The sequence below is a fragment of the Sus scrofa genome, chromosome 13 (assembly GCF_054392235.1).
Source record: "Sus scrofa isolate SSC_HxYL_T2T_F1_AM1 chromosome 13, Sscrofa_HxYL_maternal_Yorkshire_Landrace_v2.0, whole genome shotgun sequence".
Classification (NCBI taxonomy): domain Eukaryota; kingdom Metazoa; phylum Chordata; class Mammalia; order Artiodactyla; family Suidae; genus Sus; species Sus scrofa.
The window spans coordinates 126,139,586-126,165,185 of NC_139395.1; the positions used below are offsets into that span (position 1 = coordinate 126,139,586).

General features: G+C 38.5%; 1 protein-coding gene and 1 long non-coding RNA gene across 8 annotated transcripts in view; one reads left to right on the forward strand and one right to left on the reverse strand.

The window, feature by feature from the left end:
- The window catches only part of LOC146397598 (uncharacterized), a 115,104-nt gene that overhangs the window by 66,733 nt on the left and 22,771 nt on the right, over positions 1-25,600 (forward strand). The gene's annotated exons all lie outside the window — the stretch shown is intronic.
- Positions 1-25,600, reverse strand: part of SPATA16 (spermatogenesis associated 16) — a 242,312-nt gene that overhangs the window by 18,361 nt on the left and 198,351 nt on the right. For 4 of the 7 annotated variants that reach the window (XM_084986709.1, XM_084986707.1, XM_084986708.1 and 1 more), the window contains 4 exon segments: positions 21,763-21,909; positions 20,614-20,726; positions 14,563-14,727; positions 11,920-12,003 (listed from right to left, as the gene is read on the reverse strand). In XM_084986709.1, coding sequence (XP_084842835.1) covers positions 11,920-12,003; positions 14,563-14,727; positions 20,614-20,726; positions 21,763-21,909 — 509 coding nt within the window. 7 annotated transcript variants of the gene reach the window in all.

The following is a 25,600-nucleotide window of genomic DNA, read 5'->3' on the forward strand; positions in this document are numbered from 1 at the left end:
AGCTGCCATTTTCCCTGTCCCTTGTCTAGAGGGAGTGGGATTTTGTTAGGGGTTTTTGTTGTCTGCACATGTTAGTGTTTTTGGGCTACCAGGCTTTGTCATCAACAAGTGTGGAATGTGTGAGAAAAAAATAAATCAAGTGAACTCACCATATATTATTGCTCACATCCCTGTGTCAATAGGGATGTGTGTCTCTAGGTCACCTCCCTTTTCAATCCACTTTTTGGAGTCTGTCTTCTATTTTACATATGATGTCCAAGGTTGCACTTAATGTGGTGGGTAGGGAAAATGTGTCTACTCCATATTCCTGGAAGTGGAAGCCCACTGTCATGGCTTTAAAAATGATTTGCGACCTCTGTTCCTCAGGGAGATGTACTTTTATTTCTTGAATCAGTTTTCCCAGTTGCTTCTGAAAATCGTTATTATGATGAAGTGAATCACCGTGAAGCTGAAGGGAGTCTTTTCTACATAAGAGGTATTGGGAAATTAAAAGCCTCTCAATTTCCTTTCAATCCAGTAATAAAGAAGCCTAACTTTATCCTATCTATGGATTAGGCTTTATAACACAGGTCCATATTCCTCTTTTCACCACCATCTCAGGTTCTTCTACAGAATTTATTCTCTACAGAATTTATACAGAATTTATACAGATAGCCATTTTGGCAGAGTACACATATATTTTACACACAAGGTTTTGATGATGCTAAGAGAGATGAGTGTGTTGGTGCTTTAAGGTATTTGTGTGTAGATTAGATTACAGTCTAGTTTCCTTCTCTTCATGTACCATTTTAAGAAAGTCATAATCAGAATGATAATTGGCCCATACCTTCCTTTACCTAAAGGGCTGAATGTAAAGGCACCTTTATTTTTGCCCTTCTCCAAAGGATGAAAGGTATAATGAGTATACCATAAATGACTGAATGAGCTACAAGTCAATTGCTCTGAACTCTGTATGAATCCCACTTTCAATATAGAATGGAAGATGTCCTATGGTCAACTTAGTTACCAAGTGGTATAAGATTATATTCTGTTGTTCTCTAGAATTATAAGGGATTACAAAACTAAATGTATAAAATACTTGCAGTGAAATTCTGTGCTGCCAAGGGAAGATAATTTAGTAACTTTTAGAATGAAGAGCAAACTCACTCTTCACTTCAAAATGAAATTGAGAGGTATGTTTCCCTCCCTTGCACTAGAATATTTCACTGAACTTCTGAAAGATGCATTTTGAAAAGCTTTTACAGAGATAAAAACACTAATAGGTTTGGGATAACATGAGCATTTCCAATTTTTGTTTTAGTCACTTCCCTATACTAGCTCACGAATTAGTGGGATGGACATGGAGGGTTCTAGGAAGTAAAGGTGTGAACAACATGCTGTCCCATCTCGGCCACAAGGCCTCTGTGTTGTGAGGTAAAGGATGGAGGATTTACAGCTGTGTGCTTCTGAAATTGTGCTTTCACTGAGATCCTGGTGCGTTTCAGAATACTTTACTAGAGTAACTTCTCAGTGACCCTTAGAGTGACAGTAAACATACTACAGGCATGATTATGTTTCTAAGCTGTTTTCTTGAAGTTCTGATGTTGCAGAAGGAAAATGGTGAGCTAGTAGAGTAACCTAAACACCATATATCTATAAAGGGAAGAAAGTGAGAGAGGGCAGCAAGATCATCATAATCCAGGGGAGAGTGGGTGTCAGGGTCCAGATTTGGTCAGGCATCCGCCACAAAGCAGTCTGGGTAAGTCACCAGCTGGGTCTATGAGCTGAGATCTAGAGGACAGATGCCTGCAACAGCCTCTAATGTTCCTGTCTGCTCACTGCACAACAGCAGACTCCAGGGTTGTCTTACAGACTCTCAGCTTGGGTTAGGCAATGTTGTTTGTGCCATTGACTTTTAGTAGCTGCATTTGGTTTAAGTGTTCTAGCTAACGCCTAGGAACAGAGGCTCTGACCTAAACAAATCTGATTCAAAACTAAACATTGTCACTACAAACTTAGGCTTGTTTCCTTATTATTTCTACAAAGCTCTTTTCCTCATCTTTTAAAAGAGCAATAATGGGGAGTTCCTGTTGTGGCGCAGTGGTTAACGAATCCGACTAGGAACCATGAGGTTGCAGGTTCGATCCCTGGCCTTGCTCAGTGGGTTAAGGATCTGGCGTTGCCATGAGCTGTGGTGTAGGTCACAGACGCAGCTCGGATCCCGCGTTGCTGTGGCTCTGGCGTAGGCCGGTGGCTATAGCTCCGATTCGACCCCTAGCCTGGGAACCTCCATATGCCACAGGAGCGGCCCAAGAAATGGCAAAAAGACAAAAAAAAAAAAGAGCGATAATGACATCTCTCATGGGATTGTTGTGATCATTAAATGTGATAACTTCTTTTTTATTTTGGCCATGCCAGTGACATGTGGAAGTTCCCAGGTCAGGGGAGAGTGGGTGTCAGGGTCCATGCTACAGTAGCGACCAAGGTGGATCTTTAACCCATTAGGCTACCAGGGAACTCCATGATAACTTCTTGAAGTACTTGGCATATACTAAGAAATCAGCAGTCTTATCACTAATGATATTTATCATCATCACATTATCAATTTTTTATCACATTAACTTAATTATTTACCTGAAATAATTTTTTTATTTACAATGTTTAATTTCTTCTCTACAGCAAAGTGAGAAGTTATACATATGTATATTCTTTTTTTTATTACTCAAATGAATTTATCACATCTGTAGTTGTATAATGATCATAACAATCTGATTTCACAGGATTTCCATCCCACAGCCCAAGCACAATCCCCCCACCCCCCAAATTGTCTCCTCTGGAGACCATAAGTTTTTCAATGTCTGTGAGTAAGCATCTGTTCTGCAAAGAAGTTCCGTCTGTCCTTTTTTCAGATTCCACATGTCAGTGAAAGCATTTGATGTTGGTGTCTCATTTATGGCTGACTTCACTGAGCATGATAGTTTCTAGGTCCATCCATGTTGCTAAAAATGCTGGTATTTCGTTCTTTTTGATGGCTGAGTGATATTCTATTGTGTATATGTACCACATCTTCTGGATCCACTCCTCTGTTGATGGACATTTAGGTTGTTTCCATGTTTTGGCTATTGTAAATAGTGCTGCAATGAACATTGGAGTACATGTGTCTTTTTGAGTCATGGTTTTCTCTGGATAGATGCCCAGGAGTGGGATTGCTGGATCAAATGTTTCCATTGTGGTGATCTGAGGTTTGCTTGTGAACTACTAACATAGTTTGGTAATTTGTTGGTTATCACAGTATTTTATTAGGTACATGAGTACCTAATAAATGGCTGATTAACTCTGTCTGCCCCTTGATAAACTCAAGGTTAAAAAGGCATAGCTCCTGAATTCATGCTTCCTAGGTCAGGGAGCCATGCTAGATCTGATTCATGCACAGAAAGTCTTCTGCTGCAGAAATTTCATGCCAAATCATCAACATTTTAGAATACTTTCAGCCAACCAAGTATATAAAAGAGGTATTCCTAGCATTGGAGAAAAGGCCAAATGCAGGTGGAGAGTGAGTGATTAGCAAATGCAGATGTTGAAAAAGTTCAGCAGATTAACCACTTACTTTTTCCTTTAAGTCAGAGGAGAAAGATGTTGGTTTAAATGGTGATGGAAATTCACCATCTATTTAGAGTGTTATATAGTGGCGAGGGGTGATGGCAGAACTCAGGCTCTTGGCTTTCTCCATTTGCCAGGCTAGATGTGGCTTTGCTGTACATTTGGAGATGAGGTTCTCCGTCCATGTCTGACTGCCCCAGAGCTCAGCCTCTGACCATATTTGGGAGGTTCTGTCAGGGCTTTGGTAGAAGTTCCTTTACTACAGTTGCCAGCTTAGACATTTTCTGGCACAGACTCATTGTCCCTAGACACTGCAATAATTCATCCCAGATGCCTGGCCTCTTCGGCCCATTGGGCCTTGCCTCCCTCACTCCTTCCCCTCAACATGGGCATGGTCAGCAACAATAGTACTTAGGTTTTTGTACACACTCTGCGTTACACCCTGGATAGAATTGCTTAGTAGCACTTGGAGCACACACTGTAAAGGAATTTGGGGATATGCTAATGAGGAAGCCCATAACCAGAAGCTGAGAAGATTCACAATCAAATTGCAATAAATCTGTGGAGACTCCTTAAAGAACAAGACACACAGGAAAAGCTTGATTGCTGGAAAAACTTCTCTGTAAATGAGTGGTACCATTGCTGCATCTTTGAAAAGGCAGCAGTACTTTCAAGAGAGTCACAACTGCATGCCCCCACCGCACATTAGTCAGCCCAGATGACTGGCCGATGAATGATTGGGCCACATGTGCTGTGTCTATCAGCAGAGCTCCTGAAAAGACTAGGTTTGAATGCTGATGTGGGAGGTTAAATAAAAGGTTCCAATTTGTTCTTTTCTCTTCCCCCCTTCAACCAACTGCCCCAGCCCATCTCCCAAATTTGTGCTCTTCCCTGCTTGTTCTTCCTATGTCAATGGCTTTGAATGGAACAGAGTTGCTAAGTGACATACAATTCTGTCCCATTTTTAACTTAAAAGACTGAACTAATGTATCAATGAATGTCATTTCTGTATGACGATGAGTATGATTTATAAGTTAAGATTTTGAGATAAAAAGGAACATGAAAACCTAAATAATTTTGAATAAGTCCATATGGATGGTTTAAAGATATCCCCTAAAACACCATTAGTTGGATTTATTAAGGATTATGATGTACTGTGTCATATTTTAATATTTGATGAAACTTTTTTTTTTTTTTTTTGTCTTTTTGCCATTTCTTGGGCCGCTCCTGTGGCGTATAGAGGTTCCCAGGCTAAGGGTCTAATCGGAGCTGTAGCTGCCAGCCTACGCTACAGCCACAGCAACGAGGGATCCGAGCTGCGTCTGTGACCTACACCACAGCTCATGGCAACGCCAGATCCTTAACCCACTGAGCAAGGCCAGGGATCGAACCCGCAACCTCATGGTTCCTAGTCGGATTCGTTAACCACTGCGCCACAACGGGAACTCCCTAATATTTGATGAAATTTTAAGGTAGCATTTCTTCTCATGAAAATTCATAGCATCATGATTATATGCTGAAGTATTTCTCTCATTACTTTTAAAGTAACAAAGTTTCATTTCTCCTTATTTAGTCTCAAATCAGAGAACTAGAGGCATATCAGAATAATACAATCTTTTATTTCGTACCAGATTAAATTCTGATCTTCACAGTGCAAAATTTAGATTTTGTAAATGAAGAGCCCATAACTTTGTCTTCTGAGTTATAGACAGTGTTGCTTACATGTTTCTCTAAACTGAGTCTCTGTCGAGAAGAAATACGAATGTTCCAATGTAACAGTTGGCATATATATATATTTTTAAAGACTCCTTTTTCTGAAGATTCCTTTTTTTCCTATTTATCTTCAGGTCTAACTCATAATTTTTCCTGGGCCTTAGGATTCAATACTAAGTAACACAAAATCCTAAACTTTGGAGGTGGCTAGGGTATGAGCACATTGCATTTCTCAGTAGTCAGTGACTTGCCCAAGGTCCCACGAGTGGGAGCTGAATTCATGGTCAAGAATTTGTCAATTTAGGCTCTATTATTTCTGTTATGGAAAACTAGGGAACAGAGGAGGAGGATCCTATATGAGTGGATTGCAAAGGCAGACTGGACAGAAAATTCCTTAGTGACTTTGGCTCAGTTTGAGAGAACTTTATTTTGACAATTGAAAAAAGACAAACTGGGCTAGTTTATGGCCAGATTCCACTTCGATTGGAGGTCACTGTGATTCCCCATCTGACCTCACACCTAAATGCTTAGCCAGACATAAAACAATGCTGGTTTGTTGGACTTTTTAATGTTTCATAAAGCTTGGGCCTCTGTCAAGAAAAATGAGGCTCTAAGGCTACGTGATTTTAGGGAAATTGCTAAACTTCTCAGTTTAATAAATTATACCTTTTACCTTTTGTGAGTTAGTAAGTTGGTATATGTAAAGTGACTAGGAGAGGGTTGGCCCATATTAAAAACTCTTATTCTTTCATTTTATTGGTCTGGCTTTTAAGAGACCCATTTACTCAGAGCTGGGAGGAGATTTCAAATCTTCTAGTTCAATATTTTAATTTTACAGATGAGTAAACTGAGGCCCAGAGAAAGGAAATGGCTTCTGAGCTAATTTATGACAAATTTGGATTTCTAAACTGCTAGGTCAAGGTGCTTTTTACTGTGATAGGTCCCTGTAAATAAACCTTTTGTTCTTCTTCAGGATAGAAGATCAAATCAGACCACTTCTTAAATCCACTTCTACTGTCTGGGTTCAAGGCTCAAGCCAGGCAACTTTGGGTCAAGCCACCATAATTACTCTCCTGTATCACTGTGCTAACCTACAATCTCCCTGATTCTGCCCATGCTCCTTTTAATCTGTCCTCAGTGCAGCAGCTTAGAGTTTTGTTGTTGTTGTTGTTGTTGTTTGTTGTTTGTTTTTCTGTTTGACAAAACAAACATCCTCTCCTGTCTCAGTTCATCTGCTATTAGTCTTGTTCATTCTTCTCCAGTCACCTCACCCTCCTTGCAGATACTTGTACTTGCCAGGCATTCTCCAATCTCAGGGTTTTGTGTTTGCTGTCTCCTTTACCTGGAAGGTGTCTCACCAGATGCTTGCATGTTTTGCATTTCTTTCAGATATTTCTTACCACCTTGTCGAATCCTGCCCTGACTATTCTATTGCAGTTGCAGTCATCTGGTATTTTCCATTTTCCTTTCTAGTTTGCTCCAGCCATAGTGTTTGTTACTAATAGTCTATATTTCTTTAGGGGGCTTATTGAGTACTTTTCTCTAGTAGAATGCAGACATCATGAAGGCACTGCTTTTCATGGCTGTGTCTCCAAAGTCTAGAACGGTGTCTGCTCCAGACACTGAATGCAGGAGCACTATGGTAATAGGACCTATGGGATATTCAAAAGTGTGTGCTTTTTAGTTTTTTTTTTTTTTTTTTTTTTTGTTATAGACTAAAACTAAGCAAAGTGTGACAACTCATGTTTTAAAAGTCCTGCTGTGGCATGGGACTTTGCAACACAAGAAAATTTATCCTTTGGGAATATAATCTGTTTATTTTTTGGATTGGCACAGCTAAACTAATGTTCGTATATCTTTCTGGAGTTAATTACTGGAAAGGAAATACTCCAGAAAGCCAAACCAAAACAAGAGCACTTTCCTAAAACTCTATAAAGAATACACAGTATTTTAGTTCTGGTGAATTAGGTAGTCTCAGTTCTTTCTCTTTCTGGGTTCTTAGAGAAACCTCAAAGATAACACAATACAGACAGGAGGTCAGCATTCATGAATCAGGTTTCATCTTGATAGACTTTTTATAGACCTATAACAAAGTGGAGCCCTGGAAATTGCGTGAGGTAATGGGGATTCTGACAGACCCTTTAACTGTGAAACTTGGAGGTGCTGCTATAATTCTGCTGCTTCAGATGAAAATTTCAAGTGTTTTCATTAGGTGCAACAGCTGTTTCTATTACAGATAACAGATCTCTGAGGTGGTGATGCTGATATCAACTTCTAGTGGGCTCAGAACAGAGTGTAGCTTGTACAATTAGCTTTTTTTTTGATTATTTTTTTTTCTGCACACGCAAATTAACTCTGTAGCAGTAAAAGGAAATTACTTACTTGCTACCGGAATTGTTAGAAAGTGATACGATCAGATCATGCTTTGTAAAGTCACATTAACCAAATTAAAAGCCCTTGGGAAAAATTTGGCACCCTGTTCCTTTTCATTCACATCTTCCTAAAGACCTCTCAGGAACTTCCATTTAGAAAGCTAGGATCATTACCAGGGCTTTTAATTTGGAAAGATTGGCTGCTCACTAGCGAGTCTTTCTAGATACCCAGTGACTGGGTGGAGTGGCTCTGTTGTGTTCCAATCTCAGAGGCCTTGACTTAGACAATTTTGCTCACTCCTGCTTGCTTGCAGGTATGTTTTCCAGCCAAGGGCCCCTACCCATGGCTCTATTGCTGAAGCTTGACTCCAGGACAGATGTTTCATTTCATTCTCTCCACAGACGCACATATCACTCCTATTAGGAGAACTGGAATCTAGTTTTCCAATCCTGTGATTCTGGGCAGGCCTGAGACTGTTTTGACTGGGAAAATATGGTGGCTGTTGATACGCCAGTTTTTTTAGATGACTGATGGTTTTTATGTCTTTTCTCTTGAGAATCCAGCTATCATGTTGCTTAAAGCCTAATTCACATGGAGGGGCCACATTTAGGCATTGCACTCCACAGTCTCAGCTGCCTAGTATCAACTGTCAACCACATGAGTGAACTATCTTGGAGTCTAGTACTTCAGGTGACTACAGCCCCATACACAGAAGCCAGCTGACAGAACTGCATGAGAGACACTGAGCAAGAACCACCTAGCTGAGTCTAGTCAACACATAGAATTGTAAAAGATAATAATTGCTGTTTGAAACCACTATATTTGGGATAATTTTTAACACGGCAGTAGATAACTGCAGTCAGGGTAACGTGGGATGCTGCAGGCTAAGTGCTTCTGTGAATGTGGGTATCAAAACACTAGCTTAGAGTGAGGTGAAATTGCTCGTTGGCTATAGGATGCAGAAAGGTATAAACAAATGAAAATCACACTAACATCTTATCAGCTAGTTCTTGGAAATTCATAGTAGGAAGTTCATAGTAGGACTTTCTATTGTCTCTTGGATTGGTAGATAGAAATATTTATTGATAAAATGCAAATATTTCTGGGAGGGATAATGCTATAAACCAGGGTACAAGGGTACAGAAAACTTTGTGTAGGATCAGGTAGTAAATATTTTAGGCTTTGTGAGCTATATGGTCTTGTGGCAACTATTTACCTTGGCCAAGGTGACACAGATGATACCTAAATGAATGGCATGGCTGTGTGCAGTAAACTCTATTTACAAAAATAAGTGGTTGGCTGGTCTTGACCTGTAGGCTGTAGTTTGCTATTGCCTGTGCTAAACAATTATTTCTATAGTCAGCAGAAATATTGAGTTTTATTGCTTGACTCTCAAGAGCATTGGATTTGGTTTAGTACTAGTTCTTCCTGCCATTCCGTCTTAGTCTTCTTTGTCAAGTTCTCCTAAATTTGAAGTTTGCTACTCAAGGCTCTCTTCTTATATGCTTTTCCAGCTATGTCACCCACTCAGATGATTTCAGTTACCATCAGTTTGCCAATGATTGAGAAATCTCTATCTCTATTCAATATTTTATCCAGAATTCCAGACTCCATACATCCACTTGGATATCTTGCCAGCACCCTACATTCAATAGTTTTGTACCAGTTATTAGCCTATTGTCTCTCTCTCTCTCTCTCTTTTTTTTCCCGTCTTTTGTCTTTATAGGGCTGCACCTAGGGCATATGGAGTTTCCCAGCTAGGGGTCTAATCTACAGCTGCTGGCCTATGCCAGAGCCACAGCAATGCCACATCAGAGCCACGTCCACGACCTACACCACAGCTAACTGCAATGCCAGATCCTTAACCCACTGAGAGATGCCAGGGATCAAACCAGCAACTTCATGGTTCCTAGTTGGATTCCTTTCTGCCAGGCCAGGAGGGGAACTCCTCTTAACTCCAAACCCATCCTTCTATAATTAACTCTTTGATGCTGGGCTTGGAACTCAGCAAACTGAATTTCTGTTTTGCCAGCTCTTTGTCTAGGTCACTAGGGGGCGATAGAGGGAAACTAAAACCAAAGGGAAAAAGAGGGACCTACTGCTTCCTGTTTATTTGCTACGGACTTCCCCTATGCTTGGGGTTCCTGTGAGCATCTATTCAGCAAATTGTCTTTGCTCCAGAAATATACCTTTTAGTCTGTAGTAGCAGTTGAATCTAGTTTTTCCAAAAGTTGCCAAGTCGCCTCCATTAATGCTGCCATCCTTCTCTCCCCATCAATACCAGTGAGTTAGTGCCCTTCCTTAGAAGTCTGGGTCTCAGCCCTTCACAACCCCTCCTCTGAGTTCAGAGACACTAGCAGCAGCTAAACAGCACCTCCTAGTAGGTATGAGTTTTGGGCTAGACTGGTCCCTCCAAGTTTTCTAAGTTTTAGTAATTGCAGCCTCTGAGTCTATAGCTCTAAGGAGTGATAGCTCTAAAGGGGTAATAATTGCTTTCTCTGTTATAAAATTACTGTACCACCTTTCTTTTTCAGTTACCTATTTCATATCCAGAATATTAAGCATTCTTTATATTAAATTCCCATTCAGATATTTGGCATGACTTCTGTCCTGCTATGACAGGGCTCTGAAAGAGTTTATGTTCTCAGCCAAAAGCTGCTTCTCTGAAGTGTTTCCTTTTCTTCCTTTGCACAGCCAGCTTCTCCCAGTTTCCTCCCTAGTGGTTCAAGACTAATGTCTGTAGATCATTCTAACTTTTTATATTTTTTTAAAGCCCACATGCAGTCAGTGAAGATGACTTGTAGATATGCTTCCTAAATATTCCTTACATCTCTGTGTGCTTCTCCCTGCTTTTCCCTATCTCTGTGCTCACCATGGTAATTTAAGCCACCACCCTATAACTGTTCTCCCATTACAGCCCTGGAGATGTCAAAAATATTTACCAGAAACTTTCTAAAACATTCTAAATCCTCAACATAATTTATAAGTCCTTCTGTGATTTGACTTCTCCTGCCTCTGCACTGCATTGTGAAATATGTTCCTTGTTCCTTTGTCAGTATTTGAATTTGCCATGCTTTTTCAGCATTCTTGGTGCAAACTTTTCCCTCTGTGTAGCAATCTCCCTTTTCATCTGGATAACTACCACTATCCTTTAAATGTTTTATAAATATCACTTTCTCAGAAATGGATTTTCTTACCTCTCAGACCAGATTATATTCCTTTATTTCTTCTTTAGATCATTGAACATCTACTTTTTAAGTATAGTATTCAGTAAATATATAAGTAGCTGTTTAATGACTGTCTTCTTTCCTGGATGGTAAGGTCCATATAGGCAGGGGCAGTGTATGTCTTGCCTAGCACATTATCCTTAACACACAGTGTTCTTTCAGGCACAGTAGACATTCCATAAATATTTGCTAAGTTTAGTTGATTTCTGTCTTATTCATTTATCATAGGGCCTCTGAATTGATTACTGAAGACACATTTCTGCAGATGCATCAGAATCCCTCATGGCTGACTTTACCCTTAAACCGAAGGCTTCTTTGATTAATTCATCTCACATCTCCTGACACCATTTCTCTCTTTGTGGATTCTTAGAATGATCGGAGGAGACTGAGTGGGAAGTATATTGATGAGTATTACCTTTGGCTGGACTGGAAACCCACCACTACTTCTTCCTACATTGTCAGGGGCCCTTTGGTATCATGCAAGTCTCCTTAGTACCTGGGGCCAGGTGCATCCCAGTGCTTGTTTTACTTAACTCAGGTAACCCAGGAAGGGATGTTCCCTACTTCTAACAAACTGGTAGGTTTCTCCTTCACCACAGACAGCAAAGTGCTAATTTTTTTTTTTTTTTTTGTAGTTCCCTGAAACATAGCCATTATTTCTCAAATGACAGAAGGTGGGGGAAAGGGTTGGGGAGTGGACTAAAACATTGATGAAAGGGCTTAAAAAATCTGTAATAATAATAATGAAGCAGATAATGAAAATAGAATATGAAAATGAGCATGTTAAGAGACTCATAAAAGCATATGGCTACAGTCAAAACAGCAGCAGAGGGAATGGATTATATAAATCCATATTTGATTTTGGTTACACTTCCAGGGAAAGAGCTGCATTTATTTTAAAAAGAAAACAACCAATAAAAACAACCAGAAGAACTTCCTTTTCTTTTTATCTTCTAGACAGATTTGCCCCAAGATGGACAGTTTCTTTGAGAATAATATATATTTTTCCTTCAGCTGAAGGTTTTACCTTTTGAATTATATTCCACACACGTTCTTTATCGTTTCTTCTTCCTTCAAGGGTGTCCATAGCATCTGCCATTAGTGACTGCAGCTGTGGCACCAAGATAAAAATTATCAGTGTGGAATTCACACAGAAATAACTTCTCTAAATACACAGATTAAAACCTAATTAAAAAATCATTTGTACGCTGATGATTTTATTACTCATCTTTCCGACAATGAACACTGCCGCCTCATCTTCGCTTCAGTCATTACCAAGTATTATTGCAGATATAAAATATGGAAACAATGGAAAGATTCTTCTTGAAAATTTGTAGAAAACATATAGGTTTTAATGCAGTAAGTGTTGATGTTTTGTAGAAACAGATTTGGGTTGTAAAGAAGGAAGGCAGTAGTTAATTCCCTCAGGAAATGGCATGTAGTACATGAAGGTATTCTAGTATTTTCTCTTGAGGCTAATGTGTCATAATTCTAGACATCATGCAAAAGCTCACTAGAGAACCATGCTAACATTGTGTTGTTTTATTGCCTCTTTTCAAGGATCTGGCTCATTTATGTTCTTTTACTATTCTTTTCTAAAACTTCAAAATAACCAAGTTTTCTTTTTAGGCTCTATTTCAAAGACAAGTTTAAAAAATGCCACCCATGGCCCCAAACTGCCATATTCCAATTTAAAATAGTCATATACACATGCTGCCTATGTGGCGGCAAAATTCTGAAGCCACATTAAGCCATGTGACATTCAAAGCCAAAAAAGAAGTTTCTCTAAAAAAGAACAAATGCCAGTTCAGTCACCATGGCCTCAAACATTATGAACCCTGAGATAATCTTTCTGTACTTTAGATATTGCAGAGCTTAAGTGGGAGGGCAGAGTTGAGTCACTCAAGATTCTTCTCTTGAGCAGTCAGTTTATATAGCATCGCAAAAGATATGGCAAGAATTTATTATCTAGGTTAACACATGCTTGGAAGTTGGAAAGTCTATTAAGGTGATGAAATCTTGCAAGATACATGATTTTTATATATTTGGCTTACATATATACATACCATATAAGTTTATATTTTTTTCCTAGTAAGTATATAAATTATGAAAATATCCCGTAAAATCCTATTTTCCAAGGTTTCAGGTAGTGGAATATTGCGCTAACATGTGGAATATTGCACTTACCTAAATAATGCTATTACATGTTCTTTCGGTATATTTGGAAACGTAAGTATTTGCAGAAAAAAGAAAGCCACAGATGTGTGGTTAAGAAGACCTAAGTGCAGAAAACTCCCCTGTATTTTTCATTTAAATCTTGAATGTGCTCTTCAAGAAGACAGGATCAACATTGTGCCAGCTTCCTAAATTAACATTTTCTTCACTTTCTCTTATCTCAGAGGAGCATTAATCATCTAAAATTGGCTATAATATGCACTCTGAAAGCTCCACACTTACTACAGTCTTGAATGCCTTATGAATGGTAGGATAAACACTTAGCCTTTTAGAAGGTGTTCTGTGCACACAACCATAAAGGTTTAGAAAGTATTATGCCAGTTTTGACTTTTTTCCCCTCAGTTTTCGTGTGTAGTATGCATAGTTTTATTATCTAGCTACTCAGTTTTATATGCTTACTTTGAATATCAGTATTTATTTAATATACTTCTACAAGTTCAGATGAACATTATACATGTTGGCAGTTCATTTCTTGATTAATTAATTTGTCACAACTTTAAAAAGCTCCAAAAGGGGAGGGTTCCTTTAGTTATCTGAAAATTACAGGTGATCAGTTTGGGTTGTTCTAATCCTTGCTGTGTGAATTCAATTCAGGTCTATAATTAGTTTTCACTATCTTCAATTAGAGCCTCAAAGTAAAGAGCCTGATGCTACAACACATTATGAGATTTATGTGAAGTAAACTTTACCTTTCCTTGAATGGCCAGCAACTGATTAGGAATTCTTTTTCAAATGTAGTGCTATTGTTTCTAATATTGATTATGTTTTTATACACATCTGTTGGAAGATTTTTTTCTGAGGTATTTCTTCTACTAGTTTTTGACAGGCTGTGTTTTCTGAGTTAACTGGTCAATTCAGTTAAAAAAAAAAAACCCACTATTTGACTAACTGCATTTTCCCTGAAATAACTCTCTTACCTAAATGTATGTGAGTATGTGTTGACACTAATGTCACACATATGTGTAACACTAAAAGTGAATTTAAGAAAACGCTAAAGGCAATTCTGTAGGGTTAGTTTCCTATCCAGGAATTACTTTTTTTCCCTCTTACTTTTGCACTGAAGAGAATCATATATTAACATATCTTGGAGTTAAGGAACAATTGAGTAAAATTTCACTTTACTTGAAACAAAAAAGCCTGACTCACAATATGAATAATCAGCCCTTTTCCATTTTGTCATACATCACAAAGTCTTGCTGTACAACAACAACCAAAAAAAAAAAAAAAAAAAAAAAAAGGAAGTTAGTCAGGGTGAGCAAGCAGCACACAAACACACACCTTCCTACATTTTCTAGTTTCTTCATTAGAATGCTTCATGAGGGTTGGGAATTTGCTCTCAGCCTACATTTATTATCACATTCTGTTTCAGACCCTACCATTCTTTTGTTGGCTCAGAGCTTGTGAAGGCCTTAAACAAAGAGAAACCAATGCTTACCAGTTCTGCCTCCTGTTGACTGAGGTCCTGTAGATAGGGAATGGTTGCTAGTTCTGCCATGGCTTGATTGATCACCTGGGACTGCTCCTTCACTCTCTGCAGCTGGCTGAGGAGGGTGGCGTATTGCAACTTCTCCATCACACCTGAGCTCGCACGAAAACTCCCCTAGTCTCCCAGTAGAAGGAAATGTCTTAGAAAATAGCCTCTCCCTGGGCATGGAAGTCTGGGCTGCTTGCAATATATTTAGTTCCTTTGAAGTAATGGTTATCTAGTGCAAATAAATATTTTTGTGATTTTAGAGAATTGTCTGTACCCTTCCTTCAAACAGGTGAGTGTATTTAAAAGGGAATAGTTTGCAGGATGGTTAAGATTTGGAGGTGGCTCTGCTTAAGGAAGCTGGGGCGAGGGGAAAAGAGGGGCCTGAAGTTGAACCTCAGCTCCACTCTCCCAGTGGGGATCCCATGGAGCTGTGGCCATTTAGAGGAGGTGACTTTATGTCACCAAGGCACCTTGAGAGTTGAGTTGCCTACTATCTTGTTTATATAAAGGGAGATTTCTTACGTAAGCTGAAAAATGTTATGCAGGTTGAATTCTGTTTACCCCAGTGGCTCACATTAAACCTCCGGATCTGCTTTTATCTTTACTTCTTGTTGGGTGGCCATGGTCTCTGGCTCCTCTCTCTGTGGTATTGTTGTGTTTTATTATGGCTCCTAGGACCATTCCAAGCAACTGACATGATCCATTTTGAAATAGACTGTTGTGAACTTGTAAGGACCTGCAGCCCCCATAAATCAACTGGTATTATGGGTTTTCTTAAAATGGGGTGCCCTTATAATGATTAAGGTGGCCCATCTCTGTGTCTGCTACTGCCAGTTATAAAAGAGGACATGTTATCGTCTCTAAAAATTTAATACAAATTATACTGCTTGATAGGAAAAGACAAAGTTTAACGTAAAATTCTCACATTTTGATTTAGAAAAAGATACCTATGACATATGGGGGCACCTAGGGGCTAAAATAAAAGCCTTGGGTTTCTGTCATGTCCGGGAGGTGATGAGAAATGGGAAGTCATGGGTGAATTTAGTTAGGCAATTGCATTCCAAACTCTGATGTTCAGAAGTGGAAGCCTGGATGAGCAGCATCCTTTTATGGTGAGCTCCTCCTGCACCACCTGCACCAAGAATCATTAGGCTTGTTTGTTACCTAGGAAGAATCCTGGGCCTTACTCAGTGAGTCTCTTGAAATGTGGCCCTAGAAATGAGAATTTTAGCTTGGTGACCCCCCAAATATTTAAATGTCTCAAACAGAATTTGGAGAACAAGCTACTACCTTTTAGTTGTGCATACGTATAACAGATTTTTATCCAGAAATTAGAGAAGGCAGACAGGATTTTTCCTTCTTAAAATAGAATCTCTTCTAAGAGAAAAAATATTAGAAACTAGCATTACTACAGAGCATCTGAATTTAAACTTGAATTTAGAAAGCACTTCCTTCTGAAATGCCATATGCATATTCTGATTGACACCAACCTCTAGAAGTTGGCACTTTCCTAGAACCTTGGTAATAAAGGAAGGTTTGGTACGATTGCAATATATTTGCTGTATTTCTCCCTAGCATCTATCTATGCCATTTGACGAATGTCTCTCTATCCCTGCTAATTTGTTCTTTCTGATTAATCATTTATCTGAAAACCTACAAACCTAGAGGAGCAATGATTGCAAATTGTGTATTTGAGATCCCTTCTTTGAATTGACAAAATAGCCAGCCTACCCATTCAGTTTAAACGTGTAGTTAAACAATGGGATACTGTCAAATAGAGGAAAGCAAGTTGCAGGAGAAACAGTTTTCTTTCTGAAGAAAAATTGCTTTCTTTGTCCTTTTTTAAAAATAAACAATGGGGCTAGTTGTAGGAAAGCGGTGTAGTGACTCAACTCCAAAGAGCAGAAACAACTGCAGCCTGCTTGGGAACATAATCTATCAGTGTAATTTTCCAAAACATCATGAAAGTAAAAATAGTGGAAGGCAATGGTGCTTTGTTAGCTTGATTGCTGGATGCATAACAAAACAGGAAGTGCTCCTTAGGAACAGGACACCATGGAAAGAATATAGTTGACTGTTAATAGTCATCACCCCACCCCCCCTCCCACCCAAGCCAAGGGCAGTTTTGGTTATCAGGAAACTATAGATTAATATTTTACCTATATAAGATAGGGGCTTTTGAGCAAGAAAGTGAAAAGGAAATAAAAATATGTACCAGCAGGCATGCTCTAAAGCTGTTGCTTTAAGAAAATAAAGGAAATCTTGAAAAATAAAGGAATTAGCTTACATCTAATGCTAGCAAAGTCTAAATCTAAAGGGAAGTGGCGCGCTCAGTGAGACTACAGGAGTGATCAAAGGGCTCTTTAGCTGCTGGAGAGAGTGTGCTAAAGTGGCCAAGATTGAAGCTAAGACCTCATACAGGTACAAGAAGTTTAGGTAAATAGTAAGTTCTTCGAATGAAGGCTTCAGCCAGACAATTGTCTAGATTTAATAGCAGGTATAGATAAATGTTTGGAAAATAAGTGGCACAATGTAATACTGCTGAAAAGCAAAGCCCAAGTATTGGGAATGGATTTCTAGTTGACCTAATATATAGAAACATTAATTGCAAAGAAAAGGGGTAGGAAACAACATATTATTGTTCATTTCAAATGTGCACATGTAAACACTTTTTATGCTTCACTTGAAGGAAATTAAAAGTAAAATCAATGAGGTATTCAAAACATGGTTAGTTAGGTCATTTTTTGGCAAGTCAGCCTGTGAAGGAAGCTTCATGCATGGAAAGAGATTTTATTATTTTAACTCTTTAACATTTACCCCAGGAAGCAGAGTACATAAGGTTTTAAACTGACAGCAGCCAATAAAGTTAATGAATGGAAAAGCACAGTGGCATTTGGTAGCATGTGAAGTAATTGGGACAAAGACCCAGAGAACAAAAAATACCATCAAAGCAGAGCTACTGGTTGAATGGGATTGATGCTCAGTGGGATTAAAAGCCACCAGATAGGAAGGTGGGAGAATATTTGAGATAATAATTCTTAAAATGCCAGAATCATTCTTGTCAGGCCATGTGTTGTGGGCCTAGGCAAGGAATCTCTAAAGGTAAAGAAACTGGTGACAGAGTGGAGGGAGAGTTATTTTCTGAGACACTTTGTCCCTTTGACTAATTCTTTCTACCACCTCATGGCAAGAAGTGAAAGTCCATGTTCCCTGGGAAGCCCCACTGTGGACAGGAGATCTACCTCATGGCTGTAGATGATACTACTAATAATGTGTTTGTGAGTAGATCTGAGCCACATCTGTGATCTAAGGAAAAACATTCGGAATTCTTAGGACACCTGCACAGTCTTCACTTTAGAAGAATATGTGATTTCAAATTACACAGCTTTTAAAAAGGAAAAGAAAGGTCTATTAAAACAGGTCTTTTTTCAAAGCAAACTAAAACCAATACAAACAGTTAAAACTGCTAAAGTTCTTAACGCTTTACAAAACACTTCAACATGGGTATATACTTTTATTGTATATATATATATACACAACAGCTCTGTGGGGTGAGCTTGCAGATGTCAATTGATTTTATAAACAAGAAGAGACAGATCAGAGGGTAAGTGACTTGGCCAGAGCAGAGCCTTGGACAAAAGTCTATAGATGTCACAAGCTAGGGTCATAACTAATAAGGACAATACCTAAACACTTGAGTAGATGGCATTTGACATCTGACAAGAGAAAACATACCTTGGGGATCCTAAACCCATTGTTGAGGAATCCTTGGGTCACAGTTAATGGTAACATGTAGGAATAATTTCTGCTCACCAACTCATTACTCACTTCATTAAACCAGGTTACCTTTACAGCCAATTTTATGCAATCCTGCTTTATGGAGCGGTGGTTGGACATATAACAAGAAACCTAGGGGCTGATATTTGGATATATTTGTGGTCTCTGGGTACTTTTGGGTTCACTCACTTTGGTTTCATTAAAGCTCTTTGAGACAATCTTCCAAAAAAGCTGTTATCTCCCATAGAGGCAAACATAAGAAAGTCGATGACATCCCTTGCAGCCAGCGAAGTGCTACTGCCTCATTCTAAAGAAGTCTAACTTATTGATTAGGTTCTAAGAATCTTGTTAGTTATGGTTTTCAAATTTCCTTTATAGGCACATACAGATACATGCATATACAAATTTCTAAGCTTCCAGAATGCCCTTTGAAAGGTAAGAAGGAGATGAGTGAAGAGCATTTAAAGACAGCGTAAAGCTTAGATTGGCCTAACCTGCATTCACAACACACTGAGCTGGCAATAGATGATGAGGGGGTCAATTTCCTGACAAGTAGCAAATTATGGCAGGTATTGCCCCAAAGAGCAAGGGCACAGACGGAGCACTTCCACAATGTCCAGCACATTGGCACTGTTAAGTTAGCCATGTGTAGATGAAGTGAAATAATACCACATGGTGATAGTTCTTGTTAGCAAGGCCTCCACTGTTTGCAAGGCCTGATGATGACAGTGTTGATGTGTGTGTGTGTGTGTCTGATTAGGATGGGGTGGTTGGTGATGGTATGTCTGTGTGTGTGTGTGCATACATAGAGGAGGTTGTGGTAAAGGTGAATTGGAGAGCAGGGTGCAAAATTTGTATTAGAGCCAATGAGACAGCTGTAAACTGAATGTGTCCACCCAAAATTTGTATGTTGAAGCCCTAGTGCCCAATGTGATATGTTTGGAGAATGGGGCCTTGGGAGGTAATTAGGATTTAAATGAGGTCATGAGAGCAGGGCCCTGGTGACAGGATTAGTGCTCTTATAAGAAGAGACACCAGAGAACTTGCTCTCTTTCATGTTAAGGTCAGAGGAAGTTGCCCACTGCAAGCCAGGAAGAGGGTTTCAGTCAAAGCCTGACCATGCTGGCACCTTGATCTCAGGCTTATAGCCTCTAGAACCATGAGAAAACAAATGTCTGCTGTTTAAGTCATCCAGTCTATGATATTTTGTTATGACAGTCCAGGATAACTAGGATAGAAATGGATTTATCAATAGAATTATAGGGGAGGTAATTGAGTACAGTTGTGGGGAAAGGAAAGCTGTGTGGTAGGAAAATTCGTGAAAATGTGCTTTTGGATTTGTAATGCATAGAATTACAAATCATGCAAATAGATTAGGGATTTTATAGCTGTTATGAAATGCCGAATAATGTTACTGAGCTGAACAGATGTTAAGTAGCTGTTTGTAATGACCCCCTTGGTTCCCCTTGTAAGCGAAGAACATCAAATCAATGATGTAATACAATAGCCACAAAAAAGAAAATTCTTTAAAATTTCCAGCTTAAAGGCCTTTTGAAAAATATTTAAAAAGGGGAAATCTGCAGCCTTTATAACCTGTTAATGAGATGTTCCCTTTATGTACTTTCAGTACAATAGCTTAAATTGTGTAAAATAGCACAGCATAATTCAGGTCTCATTTTGGGTTTCTTAAGATTGAAAAATAGAAAGGGCATATTTTCCCTCAGTCAGAGAAAGGGATTAGATAATTTACCTAAGGGCATATAAAGATCAGCTGCCAATGTTTAGAGGAGCATCCAGTTTATCAGTGTGAGGGGAGGAACTAGCTTTAAAGACTCTGAAGTCTTGTGTAGGTAACGCAAAGGTTATATGCAATAGCCCAATATATGAAATAAAGCAAACATTATGTTTACTAAAATTTTGTTACAACTTAGAGCAAGAAATTCGATGCAACCTTCAGTTGGATATCAGGAAACCACAAAGAAAAGACTCTTTAAAGAGACACTAGCCTAATAAATGCTGGAAATTACCAAGCATAGCATTATAATTTTACAATATATTTTAATATAAAAGGAATAAAATAATTTGCTAAGTTTTGCTTGGTTTGGCAAATGAGATTTATTGTCAAGTTTTCTAAAATCCTCCAATACTTGGAATATTTGCGCCATAAACTTTCTATACTTCTAGAATTGTCTAATAGTTGTATGCCAAACAAATATAAAAGACTCATATACCTACATTCATTTGGGTGCTTCTAATAAAATCCAGTACTGGCAAGATGCGCTTCCCCATCGTCTCCATGTGTCTCACTGTTTCTTCTCTGGTCTGCAGACCGAAGGGAGTTTTATGTTCTAAAAATTGTAACAATAAACTTTTATACTGTTTTTCCAGACTTCCATTCAAAATGCTTGCTTTAGCAAGCTGTGAAGAGATATCTCAATATTAATAGATGTGAAATCTTTGAGATGGGACTAGCACCTATACCAAAGACCACAAGTATAACAATGAAAGATCTATGAGGAGAAAGGCAGAGGAGACATTGTCCTGTAGAGACTCTCATTTATTCATTTTGTTGTGCTTCCTGATTGAGAGATCTAAGAGACAGCTTATAACAATTCATCTCTCTCTGCAGAGTATGCTTTCCCTGAGTTGTGAAAAAATGTTGTCATAAATGTGTCTGATTCTTGTCTTGTTCCTCCCAGGTATTATTCAAGTGTGCAGATCCCATTGATTTTGAATGTAGCTTGAAGTTGAGATAAGCCTCAGAGGATAGAGGGCTAGACAAAACACATCTTTAATTATGTGAGTAGACCTGAAGGGATAAATTCAACCTGAGACCATGAATTCAGCCTACAAGTCTGAGACTAACTCCATGTGAATATTTTCTTGATTTTTGAAAGTTTCAACTATAATTATTGAGCACCATTTAACCGTAATACTCTTCAGGAGATCTAAGATCTTGGTTGATTACTAAAGAGTGGAATAGGTATTAATACAATGGCAGATAAGGGAATTTAAGGTTGTTATTGGCTATATTTTTGATTTCATATAATGGTTTTGTTGTATACTTTTCTTCTACACTTGGTAATTGATGATGCAAAAACTTGCATCCTTTAAATGTCCTGCAGTCTGGCATTGGTGATACTGTGTTTGGGATGAGGTGGCTGGAGCAAGGGAGGTGGGCACATTGGGATTGTGTTTAGTCTTGGGGGAAAAATAATTCCAGGTATCGTTAACTAACCCACAAAGAAGATTGGGAAGAGTTAAGTACGACCCAACAAACATTTTTTGGTGCCCAGACTCTACTAAATGTTAGATCTTGTGATGAATAAGGCACAATTCCTGCCTGTTAACAATATTGAAAGATAATAGGTCCAGGTGGTTTACCTATAAATATTGGTATCTTCCTACTTGATACTTTTCCCAAAAATTTCCCATCTTCTTTGTTCTTGAACCCAAGAGTCAAGAGGTATTGTTGGGGAGGAAAAGATGACCAGTCAGCTGTTTGAGGCAACGTGTGGAGTCCTTGAAGATCTGAAATGTGACATAAAAAGAAAAAAGAATTTATTATTTTGTGGTCTTAGGGTATTTTTCCCCCTAGATTTTAGGAATTATACTTCAAAAAAAAATGGTAAATACACAAATTAAAAATTCAAAGTAAAAGTATGTGCATCAAAATGTCAAATAGATGATATATCAAAATCGTTTCACTATTTATATTTTTCTTAAAATATAAACATACACAAAGTACAGCAATAAAATATGGCTAGATTATATGTTTCCCTTTTCTCATATTCAAAATAATAGAATATTTAAGACCAGCTTGCAGGCTTAATATTTTCTGTGTGACTCTTTTCAAGAGAATTTGATTTTTCCATTCACAATTTAAGATTTAAGGAAGTAATACTATATGAAATAATATGAAATATGAAAGAGAAAAATTACCACATAAGAATTAAAATACAAGGCTAATTAGTTGAGTTGCTATTCCTCCTAGCCGAAGGAAATTTAAAATGATAAATGTACTGATTTTGTAATTAGACTTGGAAATAATTTGAGTGTCATGAAAATGGTTCTAATAGAAACTCAATCCTTAATGATCAGAAAAGCTAATATATACTTTGTACTTATTTTCTACTTTCCCTGTTCTAAGTATTTTGTGTGCATTTTCTTTATCAAACATTTTTAAAAATTGAGATATAATTGATTTACAATATTATATTAGTTTCAGGTATACAGCAAAGTGATTCAGTTATATATACATATTTTTCAGTTTATTTTCCATCATAGGTTATTACCAGATATTGCATATAGTTCCCTGTGCTATATAGTAAATCCTTGTATATCTACTTTATGTAGTTTGTTTCTCTCATACTCCTAATTTGTCCCTTCTCTCCCTCCCTTTTCCATTTGTTAACCACCAGTTTTTCTGTGTGTTCATTATCTTTATATCCTCACAATAACTTTACAAAACTGGTGCTATGGTCCTCATTTTAAAAACAGGGAGGGCTAGGTTATGCAAATGGGAAATGACTTGTCTGGAAACACAGCCTCTGGATGAAGCAGGATTCACACCTGGACAGTCTGACTCCAGCACTCATGGGCTTAACTGCCACACTCTGCTTGAGCCTGGCCTGGCTTTGGGTTACTTCAGGGACAGGGACAGATAGCAGCCATGGGGTCTTGGAGGCCAGATTTACTTAATTAAGTTCCATCCTGAGTAATGATACTTTGGTTTATTGAAGTAGCCTTCTTAGATGAAGGATGACGTAGAGAGGGTTTAATGAGCCTTCCCTACTTAACGTTGCCAGAAAGGGAAAGGTATAAAATTCCAAATACCCTTGAATTATTACTGAAAGTTCAAATTTTTAATGTCAAATCAGAACTCAAATGGTAATGTTTCTAATGTAGTCTTCACTATTTGTAGCATTTCTTTAGTAAAATAATAGACACAGTAAATCATGAGTGTTGTTATCCACCCTCTCTGACTCCCCTACTCTCCATTTTAGCTATGGAACCCTTCGTTCAAAGTAAAATTTACTGAGAAGCCCAATCTTTAAGTCAGTAAAGGTAGATCCTTTCCATTTGAAGCCTGGATCACTGACCACCAACCTTCATCACTGTACCCCATCCTATACCCCACACCCAACTGCCACCTTGAATCCCTCCACAAAATCCCAGTTTTTCAAAGCACATTTAGGAAAACTCTGCCGTTAAGTTATTTGGCACATTTTGGTTAAGTAAATAGCATCTGGCCATTAAATAGAGATTCGACATGTATGCTGATTATTAAAAGAAAATAATACAAAATATTTTTTAAATCCGAGCACAGAGCAAAAATGTATTAAACATGATTTAGTCTTTGACTCAGGATCAGGTAACCAATAAACATTCTTGAGGTCTAGCATTTATGTGGCACGTCTGTGCCATACACTTTATCAGAATTATCTTTCTGATGCAATAACCATATAGAGCAGGACATATCATTATGCCCACCTTACAGAAGACAAAACTGTAGCTTTAAGAAATTACAAACCTGCCCAAGATTACACAGTAAGCAAATGGAGGGACTGGAATTAAGAGTTAGGTGACTAGTGTCAAAGCACAGAGTTTAGCTCTCAAAATGATCCCATGACAATAATCATCACTCTAATAGTCATTGGGTAGCCTGTCACTGAAGCCAGGCAATGCCAAACACAGACAGCTTTAATAGACACAATTCTAGATTGAACACTTCCTTATTTTGTCTAGAAAAGTACAACAAAGGCCTAAAGAATTCTCAGAACTAATAAACTTTTTAGGCACTTTAACATGCAGATTGCAGTATAAGACGCTCCTTTAGTTGGTATTTGAATTCCAAACTGCCTCTTTTTATTTTTTTTTAATTAATTAATTAACTAATTTTGGTTTTTAGTGCTGCACTAGTGGCATGTGGAGGTTCCCAGGCTAGGGGTCCAATTGGAGCTATAGCTGCCAGTCTACGCCAGAGCCACAGCAACGCTAGATCTGAGCCACGTCTGAGACCTATACCACAGCTCAGGGCAATGACAGATCCTTAACCCACTGAGTGAGACCAGGGATCCAGCCCGCAACCTCATGGTTCCTAGTTGGATTCGTTTCCACTGAGCCATGGGAACTCCAAACTGCTTCTTTTTAAAAGGATGGCTCATTTCTATAAACAAAGTAAAATGTGATTTCTGCATTACCATTTTGAAAGTGGAGAAAGTCTCTTTGCTTCTGAAATCTGTTGCAGATAATCACCAGACACACCCAACCTAATACTATCTTGCTCCATACTTTATTGAATTTGCCAATAACCAGATCATGTGAAAAGGCAACTAAGTAAAAATAAAAGGGACACTAGCTCACCCCCACCCCCGATAAATGGTAATGATTATTCATTAGCACTCTCTAAGATGCTGGCCTTTCTAAATTGTTGGCATTTTCGGGAATTAGCATACTCTGGAGATGGAGGGCGGGAGAAGGTATGTGTTCCCTGGCTGTGATTTGCTCTGTAATCTAAGCCCTGACTTAGAAGGCTACAGAGCCTCCTGGCCATGCTGGTAATGAAGTCTGGAGCATCCTCTGGGACCCTTAGCTTTCTGGGTAACTCTTGATGTCTCAACCCCTGGAATGGGTGTGGGTAGGCTTTCTGGTTGCTCTGCTTCCACACAGATCCAGAGTATATATAACTCACTGACAAAGAAGCCTCTGGATCTCAGGTCCCAGAAGCCACTGTCTGTACCCGCTTGCAGCTCAGAAAGGGTTTCTTACAGGACACTTCCAGGTTGTTAAGGCCAACATTGAAGTGCTCTTGGACTATAGTTCATAATAGTTTAGAGTGTGCTGTGCATGGACTGGCATTTGTAGTGTTGCAGGAGGCATTTTCAGATTGGCGTTTTTTGATACAGCTCTATTGCCAAAAGTAGCCGATGTTTGAGGGCTCCGTTATATAAATAGCATGAAGACTTTGAGAACTTGATCTCTTCTTGCTCTTAAATATTTGGCAGATAAAGAGTGGTTAGATCAACTAGAGCAACTAATAAATTAACATGATAGCTAATTTATTATATACTTGCAAAAATATAAGTATTTGCTATTCTTTTTGGTGCTATATGTTTCATCCTGTGAGTGTTCAGTCCACTGTCAACTTCTAGTTGATGTTTCAAAATGTGAGGTCCCTACATACATACTGTAAAATTCAAAAAATATATTTTAAAGTATA